This window comes from Halichoerus grypus, chromosome 1 (assembly GCF_964656455.1).
Source record: "Halichoerus grypus chromosome 1, mHalGry1.hap1.1, whole genome shotgun sequence".
Classification (NCBI taxonomy): domain Eukaryota; kingdom Metazoa; phylum Chordata; class Mammalia; order Carnivora; family Phocidae; genus Halichoerus; species Halichoerus grypus.
Window position 1 is genome coordinate 148,406,677 of NC_135712.1, and position 15,126 is coordinate 148,421,802.

At 38.3% G+C, this 15,126-nt stretch overlaps 1 protein-coding gene across 4 annotated transcripts in view; it reads right to left on the bottom strand.

Moving 5' to 3' along the window:
- The window catches only part of OXSR1 (oxidative stress responsive kinase 1), a 93,932-nt gene that overhangs the window by 57,701 nt on the left and 21,105 nt on the right, over nucleotides 1-15,126 (bottom strand). For all 4 annotated transcript variants that reach the window (XM_036094194.2, XM_078073518.1, XM_036094195.2 and 1 more), the window contains 2 exons: nucleotides 8,859-8,967; nucleotides 689-830 (listed from right to left, as the gene is read on the bottom strand). In XM_036094194.2, coding sequence (XP_035950087.1) covers nucleotides 689-830; nucleotides 8,859-8,967 — 251 coding nt within the window. The remainder of the gene's footprint in view (nucleotides 1-688; nucleotides 831-8,858; nucleotides 8,968-15,126) is intronic.

The following is a 15,126-nucleotide window of genomic DNA, read 5'->3' on the forward strand; positions in this document are numbered from 1 at the left end:
TCTTTCAATTGCTGAGAGAAAAGCACTGTCAACAGCAAATTCTTATATGCAGTGAGACTATCCTTAAGAATGACTGAAAAGATTGCCTGATAGGAAGGAAAACCAAATCCAGGGATTAAACAGATTTGGGTAGCACAAAATCCAACACCATTTGGATTCTTGTTATCTCTACCCAGGGACTGAATAGATAGAGACAGCCATGAGTACTTGGACCATGAATGATACATAGCTTTTTACATTAAAAAAAAAAAGTCTTAATAAAAAGTTATTTTACAAAGAGCTTTTAATAATTTGAGAAAATACTCAAGGTAAAATATAAAGAAAACAATAAAAGCAACAGACAAAATCATACATAGTTTTAAATATCTTTTAAGCATATACAAGAAACTGGTAAGAAACATTACAAAATGTCATTAGTGATTGCAATGATTGCCTCCTGACAGGAAATGATTAATTTTTCCTGTTTTTTTATTTTCCAATTCGACTAAAATATTTGTTACTTTTTAAATACTTGCTAGCTGGGTAATTAAAACCCTAACCACAATGTGCTGAAACTAGTGATCCAAAAAGCCATGATAACACTCAGAAATTATGATCAATTCTGCAGAAGAATGGGGAATGGTCTCAACAAAATGACAGCACAACTACCACTGCATTTTCAAAAAAAGCAGTGTTGTCTTTTCCGTACCTGTGAATCTGTCCGTTTTTATGCAGGTATTCCAACCCTTCCAGCACTTCTTTGAGTATTGTAGCAATGGTAGGTTCATCTAGGACTCCACTTTTGTGCTCCCCCTTTGCCACAATGTGCTTAATAATATCTAGAACAGAACCTGAAAACACAAGACAAAATTTGCCATAAATTTTTGACTCATCCAATACAATTCAGAGCCATTTTGAAATCAAACCACATGTAAGCCTTTTCAGAAACTTAATGGTATAGGAAAGGAAAAAACAGCAAATACAAGGAAATACAGAACTTTAAAATTAATAATTTATTCTTCATTGTAATCTAAAACAGAAAGCAGCCCAATATCCAAATAGCAATGTCACCCCAGCATTTCCTTTAGACTTTTACAATAAGAATCTGGAAAAGGTAAGATTTTTAACCACATCTGAAGAATACATAGGTAAATCATACCCATCAATAACACTTTAGTGTAAGATACCACAAACTAATTTAGGTCTCCAACACCGGATCAGATTATGCAACATTGTACGAATAAATATATAAAAATACAATTGCAGTGCAGGTCAAATTACAGAAGAAATGCTTGACAAGTAAAGATCACATGTATATGCAAATCTACTTAAGGGTTAAAATTATTCTTCAGGTTAATAATAGTAAAATAGGTAAGGCAAGGAAAAAATGAAAAGGATAAAAATGGCAGTTCTCTTTCAATAATAGCCCAGATGTATTATCCCTCCTATTCTTCCCCAGATCAGAAATAATGCTCTGACTAAAAACTGGGGGGAGAGAGGGAAAAGACACCTACGCAGTAATTAAAATCATAGAATGCTGACTACCATAACTAATTATTATAATCAAAAAAAGTTTGCTAGAGATTCATAAGATTTCTGGCAGCACAATGGCCCATAAAGATCACAGAACCAAAACAAAATAATCTCTGATATCAGAAATTGTGCCAAGAAGTAGAATATAACGTAAATGGCACAGAAAAGATTGGATTTCCATTTCTTGGCACAAGACCTCGATCAAGAATAAAATTAAAACACACACTTATGCTGAAAACTTGCCCTAGTGGGTGCTTTTATTTCACACACTTACAAGAAAAACAAGAAAAAAATGTACTTCCGAATAGATGGAAAGAAGGATCTAGATGGAATCCTTCAAAACACACACATTTACTTCAGCTCCCATTTGAAATCCACTAATTTGATAAACTTGATTTTTAAAAAGGCATAAATCTAGGATGAAAAAGAAAACAAAGAAGATAAAGAAGAGAGACAACAATCATTTTTTGGAGGAAGGAAAACAGAACAAGTTAACTTGTTAAGCAGAGTAGAGCGATCTGAAACTTCAATGCCTGTGGAGGCGTGTGCCAGTGAGGAAACAGCATATCCCTCTAGAGCACATTCAGCAAGGTCTACCTAAGGAGAAGTTAGAGGGGATTGAAGAAAAGGGCTGAGATCAGGAAAACTGGTTGAAAGTTCATTTATCGAGGAAGAAGATGCCCAAATTCCTCCCCCCCTCTCTGGAAGCCAGGCCACTGCCACTTCCCATGTCCTGCAGGAGGCAGGCAGTGTACTCTCTGGAGACAATGAACCAGGAAGGCTCCAGATTCCAGGTGGCGTTTTCAAATACATTAATACACACTTTCCCCTCTTTATTGCTGGGATTCACAAAACTGTGACTCACATAGGGAGAGGCCTAAAGGAGACATTTTGTTCTGCTTAGTTTAATCAATCACATATTAGTCCCCAAAGCAAAGTGACTATACCAACAGGTCATATGTTTCGTTCTCCTGAGAAATCCAGGCTTCGCAGAACTGCTTAGTAAGAAGACATTTGTATAAATGCCAACTGAATTACATGTTTGTAGTAAAGAGTATCCAAAATAAGGAATGCAAAGGGAGAAATTCCTACTAGGAATTAAAAATTAACACAATTTATCTATTCAACAATTTGGCCATATATGCAAGACCTAGATCTGGGTACCACAAAATAGGTCAAGATACACATGGTATAACTGCTGACTTTCTGGGAACTTCCAGTCTGGGGGATCAAAAAAATGGAGCAATAGAGACTTAGGGCATATAGAAAGCTATTAGATCTGTATTTTTAAAGAGTTTGAACCACGAACTCCTTTTTAAAATCCTAAAAGATTTTTAATGATTTCACATCATCAATGATCAACAGGGAAATTAGAGCAGGGCACATCTCCAGTCTATGTCCAGGACAGACATTCTGAATAAGCTATATAAGAAGTCCCTTCTTCTCCTTTTCTTCTTTTTTTTAAGATTTTATTTATTTGAGAGAGAGAGACAGAGAGGGAGCGCGTGAACATGAGAGAGCACAAGCGGTAGAGAGGGAGAAACAGGCTGCCCATTGAGGAGGGAGCCTGATGCGGGGCTCAATCCCAGGACTCTGGGATCATGACCTGAGCCAAAGGCAGACGCTTAACCGACTGAGCCACCCAAAAGCCCCAAGAAGTCCCCTCTTCTTATATACAGTTTCTTTTCCATTTCAGTCTTCCCTTATAGGTGGAGAGATAATTATGTCACTAAGACCTTGATCTTTAACTGACAAATCTTGGTCCTGGAAGGTACCCATTTTTTCCCATTTGATTTCTTCAGCATCTTGTAGCATCTAACATGATGATGGTGCTTACGATCCTCCTTCCTCAAATATCAAAATTACATAGAACTCTTCCTATCAACTAAGAAATGTGAAGGTAAAGTATGTTAAGTAAAAGAAGACTGTAGATTACTGCTGGATGATTCAATTAACACCTAAGGAAAAGTAGGAATAATGAGAGAAGGCTATAATAGCACACACAATCTTATGTCCCTGGGCACAATCTGAAAGAAATATTCTGGGGGGATAATCCGTTCTCGAACTTTAACACATGAAGGGATTAGCTGGCGAACTGGTTAAAAATGCAGATTTCCAGATCTTGCAGACTGTCATTCAAGAGATCTGAGGTGGGCCCAAGAAGATGTATTTTAACAAACTTGGCTACCTGATGAACACTGTCCACTGAAATCTAAGCATTTCTCAAAGTAAAAGCAGGAGAACAGAAAACAAGAGGGAATGGGTACAAATTCAGTAACAAAGCAAAAATTTAAAATGTAGACACCTATTTCAAAAAATCCATCTCATGTCTGCTTTCCTAGCCCATGGCATAGAACATTTAAAAAGCAATGCAAAACTTTAACTGCCCAAGAAAATCATTACTAAATATTAAAATAATATTGAAAAAGTGGCAGAACAGCTGCTGGTTTAGATACTTGTTAGTCTCATAATTACAGCTCAAATTACTCAGTCAACGTGTTCATTTCTTCAGTTTACGTTTATGAAAAAACACTCTTTGAATCCAAAATTAGCTCATTTTGGTTACTAGAATTTCTGCCAAGAAGATTTAACCAGTATTTAGCCACTGGGTTTTGTTTGTGTCTTCCTGAGCCATGCAAGGTTTCAAAGGCCACAAAATTTGCTTTGGCTGAGTATTCCATTTCAAACAGACATGCCCCTCCACTGTTGCTTGAACAACCAAAATTGGTCACTATTATTAATACCAGGTATTTTACCTGGGTCCTGCTTAGATTAAAGAAGTTCCCATACTTTTTATGTCTTGGATGATGACAAAGTTGAGAGCATCCCTAAACAACAAATAATTCACTAAGAGAGTGAATTTAAATTAGGTTTCTTCAATGCCACAATTCATGCCTCTAAGTCCTACAGGTAATCCTCTCTCTTCTCCTTTCAGAAACTTTAATTACTTTGATTTCTAAAACTCTTAAACTGCAGGGATGCCTGGGTGGCTCAGTCGGTTAAGCGGCTGCCTTCGGCCCAGGTCATGATGCCAGGGTCCTGGGATCGAGTCCCACATCAGGCTCCTTGCTCAGCAGGGAGCCTGCCTCTCCCTCTCTCTCCCTCTGCTTGTGCTCTGTCAAATAAATAAAATCTTTAAAAAAAATAAAATTAAAAAAAAATAAAACTCTTAAACTGCAGTTTGGTGCTAATAAATTGCAGAAATAACTACTTAGATCAGAACTGCTTCTAATTTCTGAAGATTAACTTCCTATGCTAATAAATTCCAATATTCAATATCACAGTTTAATTCACAGAGGAATATTGCAACAAGGAAGCAGTAAGAAATGACTATAATTGTGACACACTGAATCTAAACTTACTTTTTTTTTTTTTTAAGATTTTATTTATTTATTTGAGAGAGAGAGAATGAGAGAGAGCACATGAGAGCGGGGAGGGTCAGAGGGAGAAGCAGACTCCCTGCCGAGCAGGGAGCCCGATGCGGGACTCGATGCGGGACTCGATGCGGGACTCGATGCAGGGACTCCAGGATCATGACCTGAGCTGAAGGCAGTCGCTTAACCAACTGAGCCACCCAGGCGCCCTGAATCTAAACTTACTTTAACCACTATGTCCACTTGCTTGATAGGTGTAAGAGTGAGAGTTGCAATTCAGTTTACGATTTAATTAGTTTATTAAATTCTACATCAGTGCAATGTTGCTAAATGAAAAATATGCTTTTGTTTTAAATATTTTGGCTAAAAAAGTTGATGTGAAAGAAGGTCGCCTAAACATACGTCTGTTAACTCTGGTTATTTATATTATTTAATTACTCAAGGGAAGCCCCTCCTTATCAGTGGTCTTCTCCTCTTACTCTTTCGGCTCCAAGTGTAGGTCCCGATCAGTTCACACCATATTCCTCCATCCTGCCTCCAGAACCTTCTCTGCAGTGTTCCCTCTATCTGGATCACTTCCCCCATCTTTCCCTTGATACCACCCCCACCTCCCACTTCACCTGGCTAATTATGACCTATTCTCCAGGTCTCAGCTGAACATCACCTCCTGAGGGAAGTCTTTGTTAACCCCACTGTATCCATTCTCCCTCCGTAAGGTTACATTCTCCTGGTACCTGTTCCCATGGCACCCGGTACTTCTTCCTGGTTCTCTACATACTTACAATTATTTAACTGTAACTCTTCCTTATTACCTCTGAAGCCCATAAGAGCAAGGAACTAACAGTATGATTCACCAAAGTATTGGTGATCAATAAGTATTTGATAAATGGAATTTTAACTGAGCTCTAGATCTTGGCAGTTTCTCCATATTTTAAAAATATTTTACAGTTGTGCTTAGTTCTAACTTTTGTTTTCTAAAAAGTGTTTAATGTATCTCTTCAGTTTAAATGTTTACTCACTTTATAACTAAAAAAGCAAGGCTTCATTTACCTAAAAAAGGATGTCAATTCTTATTATCTTAAAAGGTTTAGATGTAAGATTATGTTGACTCATGGAAATATAAGTAATTAAAAATAGAGTTAATGGCTGGAACATGTTTGAAAATTATCCTCCAGGAATGTGCTGAGTCCCAGGGCTGGAAAAATTGGGCACTGTCCCAGGAAACCTAAGACCAGGAGGGACAGAGAGGTACATTTAAAAGATATCCCACCCAGCTACATGTCCTGCCCCTTCTAAGATCAGGATACATACTCCCTGAGAGAGAAACAGGGATTCTTTAAAAAATATATATTCATTCTGCTTAGGAGTAGCAGAAAGGATGGGGTGGCATACAGGTATGGATGAAGAAATAAAGCAAGACAATGTATTCCTATTCATCAGAGGACTTGTTAGCAAAACATTAAAAACTTTGTATTATACATTTTTGTAAATTACAAATAAAGAAAATTATGCTATAGGTGATCAATAATGAAAGATACAGTATTACCTAATATTCCCATATCTGTCCATACTGAAAGAACCATGCTTGACCACCATCTTGAAAGGTGGTTGGTGTTAGCAAGGATTCCAACCATCGTATGAACAGGGCCTTTAACAAAGCCATCCAGTTTCTCCAGTGTGTCACTAATGGGATTGAAACAAAAAGGTGATTCTGGCTACACTGAAAAGCATCAAATAACAAGGGATTATTATTAATGGCTAAATTTCTTGTGCATCTACATGTCAGCAAAATGACAGATGCCTGACATATGTTACCTCATTTACTACACCCCAATACCCTAAAATATAGAAAGGTATCGCCATTTGACAGAAAGGTAACAGGTTCAGAGAGTTTAAATAGTTTGCCCAATGACATAAACCTGTTAAGTAGGAAAGGTGGAATTAATTCTAGAGCCTATTCTCTTTCCTTTATGGCCTCTCTGGGGAAGTAAGGTGTTCACTGAAGTACAATATTATCAATTCTAAAATCATGCTCCCACACAAAATACGTATGCAAACAAAAACCAAGAAGCACAGTGATGGGAAGGTTGGGTGGTCCTCCCCATCTTGCCACATGATCCAAATCCATGCCTTGGCAAAATGTGTAATTTACTACACGATGGGCTGGGCCTTCAGGTAACCACAACAAAACGTTCAATCTATACATGACAATGGCCCGCTGTTGGCAATCAGCAATACTTACATTTTATTCTAAGGGCTTGAGCAGAAATGATTGTATACATACTGCAGGATAGAGCACCATAATTAGTTATGTTAATATTGGGGATCAAAATTTTCTGTGTAAGAGAAAAGAGATTCAAGTATAATTTTTAAAAAGTTTTAAAAGTCTGTAATGTTAAACTTGAACTGGAAATACTAATTCCAAATCACAATTTTTAATACACTATATTTCCAAGTTCTTACAACTTGAAGTGATGACAACATAGTAGCAATGAAATCCCCAACATCCCAGTTACGCTCTCTAAATACTTTTCTCCTAACAAAGATCAGAACCCCTTAGAGTACTGGCTGATTCTGGGTCTGGGAAAAGCAACATAAATGTGACCCTAGGAAATCTTGAACCAAAAAACTAGGAAGTAACCAAAGACTAAAGGATTCTTGTCAAAAGGACACAAGAGTAAGCTTAAAGGGAGACCCACTGACAAAATTTTGGACAATCTGAGCATCAAAAAAATAGAGCAAAACTGACTGAAAGTCACTAAATATATAAAATTCTTTGTGTCTATGTAATGACATTCAAAAAAATGAAAGCCTTTCCAAAAAGGAAAAAGGAAAAAAGAAAAAAAAAACCAAACCCTCTCATTTGTTACTGTTGGAGGTGAATATTAAACCAACTTTTTACTCTGAAAATTGGTACTTAAAAAAAAAGAATCAATTATTTATCTTCCATTTTTAGTAGGAACTACAATACAGATTAATCAAAGAGCCCTATTTAATGAGGTAAAGTTCCTTCACACAGAAGAATGCTAGTTTATAAGTGTAAAAGAAAGAATGCAGTAAGTCACCACTCTGCCACCCTTGACAGAATAATTGATTCAAACGAGGATTGTGAGTAGATGCTAAAATAATTAAATGAAAGACTTAGGTGGGGGGGTGCCTGGGTAGTTCAGTCGGTTAAGCATCTGCCTTCGGCTCAGGTCATGATCCCACAGTCCTGGGGTCAAGCCCTGCGGCTGACTCACTGCTGAGCAGGGAGCCTGCTTCTCCCTCTGCCTCTTCCCCTCCCCCCTGCTTGTGTTCTCTCTCTCAAATAAATAAAATCTTAAAAAAAAAAAAAAAAAAAGACTTAGGTGGGGAACTGGATACTCACAGTGCCCAAGTATCACCTCACAGATTACTTGCTAGCTGCAAAGGGAAAAAAAGTTAACCTTTCCATGGTGAGGCCTGGCTGTCAAAACCTTAAGCAATCAAAAGTAACATCACCATTAAAGATGTAACAAGACAGGAAATACTTCCTGGTGTTTGAACACACAGCATTACCCACAAAATATTGTCCAAAAACTTTTAACTTAAATCTAATCAAGCCTTTAGATCCAATTTTCAATTTGTAAGAAAGGGAATACAAATCAAGTTAAATATCACCAGGAAGAAATAAGCAAATAAATCCAAAATGTGGGTCATTCTACAAGATAGTCATTCTCAGACCCTTCAGACCAGAACCTTCAACAAGTTTCTGTCAGGGAACAGAGGAAGCTGGAGGGAATCATCACAGATTAAGAGATTTAAGAGACATGGCAACCAAATGCAATGTGTGAAACCTGTCTCAGCTCATACACTAGCAAATCTTCAGCAGATATAATATTTTCAGTATCTCAAATGCAAATGTCCATGAACACCAAACCAGGATAAAAAAGAATATTTTTAGTCACTTTCCAACCAACGCAAGTTAGCATTTCATTGTACTCTACTCACCTCCACTTAGCAACTTCATGACTAGCCACAGCTCATCTTTTACCACAAAAGACGTGTAGTAAGACACAATATTAGGATGATGGCACTGACTCATGGCTTGAATTTCTTTCTACAAAGAAAAAACATGATAATTTATTAGATGAAAGCCTCAAACAACACTACAAGTTAGTGAATTCAGATTTGAAAATCCCAAGACTATATTACAACCTTTGCAAGATCTCCATGGCTCTGAGCTTCTGGAGAATAGTTAAACCAAAAACCTCCTCAGTTTCCCTCAGTCCATTCTGACTACTCATTCCACCTGTAATCTTTGAAATTAGAAACATGCACCATTTATCACAGCCTTATATAGCACCAGAGGCCTCCACCAGGACACGTTTTTCTTCAAGGCGCCCTTGAAAAACTCTCTTGGGAAATCTGGTTTTACAGCCACAGAGGATAATTACTCATAAACAGAGGGTGGTGTTTGTTTTTATCTTGCTTATTTTAAAGTGTCTTTATTTTCTTTTTAAATTTTACTTATTTCAGAGAGAGAGTGAGAAAGGGGAGGGGGAGGAGCAGAGGGAGAGGAAGAGAGAATCTCCAGCAGACTCCACGTTGAGTGGGAAGCCAGACGCGGGGCTCGATCTCACAACCCTGAAATCATGACCCGAGCCGAAATCAAGAGTCGGACACAACCAACAGAGCCACCCAGGCGCCCCACTTTATTTTTTTAATTTACTTTTATTACTGAAGTACAGTTGACATACAATGTTGTATTAGTTTTAGGAATACAACATAGTGATTTGACAATTCTATGTATTACTCACTGCTCACAAGTGTAGTCACCATCTATCACCATGCTGTCCGTCTAAGTTTATATCTTTTAACCCCCTTTATCTGTCCCTCCCATCTCCCCAGCCCATGGCAGTGAGACTGTTCTCTGTATTTAATAGTCTGTTTTTCCTTTGTTCACTTGTTTTGTTTCTTAGATTCCACATGTAAGAGAAACTGTATGGTATTTGTCTTTCTCTTACTTCACTTAGCATAATACCCCCTAGGCCCATCCATGTTGTCACAAATGGCAAGATTCCATTCTTTTTATGGCTGAGTAGTATTCTACTGTGTGTGTGTGTGTGTAAAATCACATCTTTTTTAATCTATTCATCTATAGATGGACACTTGGGTTGCCTCCCTATCTTGGCTATGGCAATAAACATATAAACATAGGGGTGCAAACATCTTTTCAAATTAGTGTTTTCATTTTCTTTGGGTAAATATCCCGTAGTGGAATTACTGGATCATATGGTAGTTCTATTTTTAATTTTTTGAGGTGCCTCCATACTGTTTTCTACAGTGGTTGCACCAATTTACATTCCCAGCAATAGTGCACGAAGGTTCCCTTTTCTCCACGTCCTCGCCAACACTTGTTATTTTTCTTTTTGATTTTAGCCACTCTGCCAGGTGTGAGTTGATACCTCATTGTGGTTTTGATTTGCATTTCCCTGATGATGAGTGATGTTGAGCACCTTTTCATGTGTCTGTTGGCCATCTGGATGTCTTCTTTGGAAAAATGTCTATTCAGGTAGAGGGTGCTTTTTGGTTTGTGGGTTTTGTTTTACTTTGAAAATATTGTTTCTTCCCATTTTGGTGAAATAATTAACAATTCTCACTCTAATGAGAAATGTCCTGAAATGGCAAGGTCAGAAACTAAGTCCAAAGAAGAAACCTGAGCTCCATCTAAGCTTACTCTACCTCAGGTTATGAATTTATTAGCTTGGGTGTGATAAAGGGATTTATAGAGCCCTGAGTGATCTGGGCCCTGCTTACCTCTCTAGTCTCAATCCTACTCCCTCACTGCCCTACCCCTATAAACCCCCTACGATCCAGCCACAGTAAACCTCAGGTGAGCATGCTTCTTCTAACCATGGATATTAAAGCTGTAGATTCCCTCTACCTCAAATATACTTCCCTCATTATTTTACCCTGACTAAAAATGCTAATTCTTCCTTCTGATCTAGCCAAAATATCAATTTCACCAGCTCCCCAAGTTGAGTTAGGTGTCTCTTGGTTTCCAAACTCCCTATGTATCTCTTTACACCACGGCACATATGTACTGGACATTTATCTGTCCCTCCCTGGTGGACTGAGAACTCCATAAAGCAAGTACTTAAAAGTGGATCCCTAAATGCAAGCTGGTGGATAGTGTACACACACACACACACACACACACACACAGACTGGACTATTACTCAGTCATAAAAAAGAATGACATATTGCCATTTGCAACAGCATGGATGGACCTAGAGGGTATAACGTTAAGTGAGATTAAGTCAGAGGAAGACAAATACCATATGATTTCACTCATATGTGGCATTTAAGATACAAAACGAAGAAAATAAAGAGACAAAAAAACCAGACTCTTAAATACAGAGAACAAACTGGTGGTTGCCAGAGGGTAAGTCGGCGGGGGGGGGGGGGGGGTGAGATAAAGGGAATTAAGAGAACATTTACTGTGACGAGCACTAATTAATGCACAGAATTGTTGAATCATTATACTGTACACCTGAAACTAATATAACACTGTATGTTAATTGTACTTGAATTTAAAAAAATCCATGAAAAAAAGTGGATTCCCTAAACACTGCAGAACTCATATTATACCATAATTTCTTATTTTTCTGTATCCTTCACAAAACTTTAAGCTCAATGAAAGCTAAGACTCTGTATTCCTGGCACTTATCACTGTGCCTGGCACCCAGTACACCTGCAATAAATATTTACTGAATGAATTAAATCCTATAATACTTTATACAACTCTTTACTTATTCAAGTATTTTACCTGCCCTATGACCTTGGTATTTGTACAGTAAAAATCAATTGTGTAAAAGTTGCCCATAATCTGATTCAAAAGCAGTGCTCCATGAACATTAGTTTTTCTTTTCTCATCTTCTCTACTTGAATGTAAATTCCTTTATAGCAAGGATCTTGTCATACACATTTTCGCAACCCCCAAAGTCACCAGCACAGTCTTCTGTACTAAAAACTAAGTAAAACTACACACCTCCCTGTTAACATAGTTATACAAGATTACCAGAGATAAGAGAAATACATATGAGAAGGAATACATGACAACATATATTGCCAATGAGTAGTAAAGATAGTAAATACTACAAGAATTCATTGGAAAGAACAGTGAAGGTAGGCAAGCAGTCCTCTCAGGGGAGGTGGGAATCAAGTTTAGTTCTGCAGGATATGGGGAAATTACAGCAGTGTAAGGTGAAAGGCACACATAATTACAAAAAAAAAAAAAAAAGATGAAATATGCAAGACATTTTAGGATGCAATGAGTAGACCTGTCTAGGGTAAGTGGTTCATGGTTTCAACAGATATCTACCAAGTGCCTACTATGTGCCAGGCACAGTGCTAGGTGCTTGACTACAATGGTGAGCCCTCAAGAAACCTACAGTCTGGTGAAGACTTTAGACAAATATTAATTTAACAACACACAATGATAAACAGTTGGATAGGAGAAGTACCGGATACTACATGAATTTACTGGAAAGGCAAATTATCAGAAAATAGGAATGATAATCAGGGAAGGCTTCCTGTAAAAAGTTTTACTACACTGACACAGGAAAGGTAACTAGACTTTATGGGTTTGACTGTTTTAATAACATGGGACCATATCATAAAGGACCGTGTAACTGTGTTCAAGAATTTAGGCTTCATCCTAACAGCAAAGGGAAGGCATCAAAGGTTTAACTATCTATACCGTTTCATAAAAATCATTATGGCTGCAATATAGAAAATAAATGAGAGAAGGCAAGACTAGAAGCAAAGACACTGTTGAACGCTGTTGCTATGACCTGGGTGAGGGATGATGGTGGCCTGAAAACATAAATAATCACTCAGTTTGGATAATCACACTGTGATCATGTTACTGTTAGGAGAAGATGGGTGAACAGCATTTGGGAACTTTCTGTACTTCTTTTGCAACTCTTCTAGAAGTTTAAAACTACCTCAAAATAGGTATATGAAAAATACATGGTGGGGCGCCTGGGTGGCTCAGTCAGTTAAGCGTCTGCCTTCGGCTCAGGTCGTGATCCCAGGGTCCTGGGATGGAGCCCTGCATCGGGCTCCCTGCTCAGCGGGGAGCCTGCTTCTCCCTCTCCCTCTGCCTGCTGCTCCTGCTTGTGCTCTCTGTCAAATAAATAAATAAAAATCTTTAAAAAAAATAAAAATAAATTAAAAATACATGGCTATACGAATGGAAAGAAAGGAAGGAGTCAAGAGGTATACTGAAGAGGTATAAATCATAGGACTTAGTGACCAACTGGATAGGGGAGGGGAGATAGAGGGTGACAATTCATACACATAGAATTGGGGTCAAACGGTCCAATGTCTTAAAAGTGAAGCTAAGGGTTTTCAGCTCTACCCTGAGAGGGGGAACCACCAAGGGTCCTCTAACAGGAGACTACTGGAGAACCATCAAATTCAAACTGAAAGGGCCTTAAATATTTCTTTCCTTCTCTTCTATTCCTTTAAAGGTGGGGGGAGTGGGGGGGGTTCCTTTATCTTAACTCCCATCGGAGTTATCCTTTTCCCTTTCCTTTCAAAAGCAAAAATAAATATGTAAGTGCTTTGCAAGAGTGCTATATTCACTCTGACTCAAATTTCCCAGTAGCTCCCTCCCACATAGAAGTGAATTCTGTCCGTCCTACTGAAAGTGCTTTCTTGAAAGTCCTGTTACCTGCTGCTGCCAGAGCTTTTGTGTGGACTTCTCTGTTCTCCACCTGAAGCTTTCTCAAGCATTGCTTAATGATGACTTTTCGTTCTTTCCTGGAACTCGTTCATCTTGATTTCTAACATTTACTCCTGGTTTTCTAACTACCCCGACACAAGCAGTTTTCCTCCACTTCACACCATTCAATCAGTCCCCAAATAATGTTAATTTACTCATTCATTCATACTAACTGAACACAATAAAGTCCCTGCCCTCATGGAATGTGCATTCTAAAATTAACAATTCGGGCAACCCTCTTGGGTCCCCTCCCTCCTCGGGAGCTTTGTGCTATACTTTGCAATTGCTCAATAAACCTTGCTTTGCTGCCCACCAAAAAATAAATAAATAAATAAAACTAACAATTCTTCCATCTATAAAATGTCTAGGGAATGTGTATTCCTTTCCCTTATCACTGTCACTGCCTGAGTTTAAAGTCCTAATACCTCTTTGTGTGGCCCTGTGTACCTCAAACCATGGGTTGCAACCCACATGGGCCATGACACAAACTAAGTAAAGTTAGAAACAAAGAAGAAATAGAAAATCAGAGCGCATTCCACAGAATATAATTAAGAATTGTTTTATGAAAATGTTGTTTCAGTTATATTAATATTTATGAATATATACATAAAAATGAATTCTTTCCTAATTCTAAACCCCTGCCTGGTAGGGTTTCTATCTCTGTCTGTTCAAAGCATCCCCAGCCCTGGTGGGACAGAACACAAAAATCTCCACAGAGGCCTCCATCTTTGTAATGAGGAGCATGCCTCCTCCTCTTACTTCACAGTATTTGACACCTCTCCTAGGCGTCTGTCATGCTCGGCCTTATACAGCAGACAAGAGCCTTAACTCTTCATTCAACTGGACTGTGAGCCTCCCAGTAGAAGGAAAGACATTTTAAGCCTCTTTATGTTCCCCTCAGCTGTCTGGCCAATGAATCTAGTCCTAGCATCTACCAGAGAAGAGAAAAAGCTCAAAACACTGCCTAGTGTGCCTGTGAGTAACATCTCCAGAAAAAATAAATGTAGTAAGATTTGACAGCTGATTTTTCCATCACACTTAGCAAAGGTTGTCAGACAAGAAAACATTTTGACAAGGGAAAGGAGCAATATACTGCCTCCTCACTAATAACTGTCACACAGGATACACACCTAGAACCTGGTTCTACAGCACCCTTTCTACATTAGAGACCATTTTGAAAACAAATTTAAAATCATGACACCACAAGTGTGGTATGCTGATCTAATAGATTTTCTAAGATAAACTAAAGGGCTTCTTATCTCTTAGAAATGGAGCCCTTCTCACTCAGATCTCAGGTCCTTGACACTACAAATACCACAAACAAATCCAGCCCTCTTTATATTCCCCATGTTTCTTCAGACTTTAGTGGGATCTCACTTGTTTGCCCTCCAAAAAGGCCAATTATTTTAAATTTGCTTTACTAAAGGGGCGCCTTGGTGGCTCCGTCAGTTAAGCATCTGCCTTCAGCTCAGGTCATGATCCCAG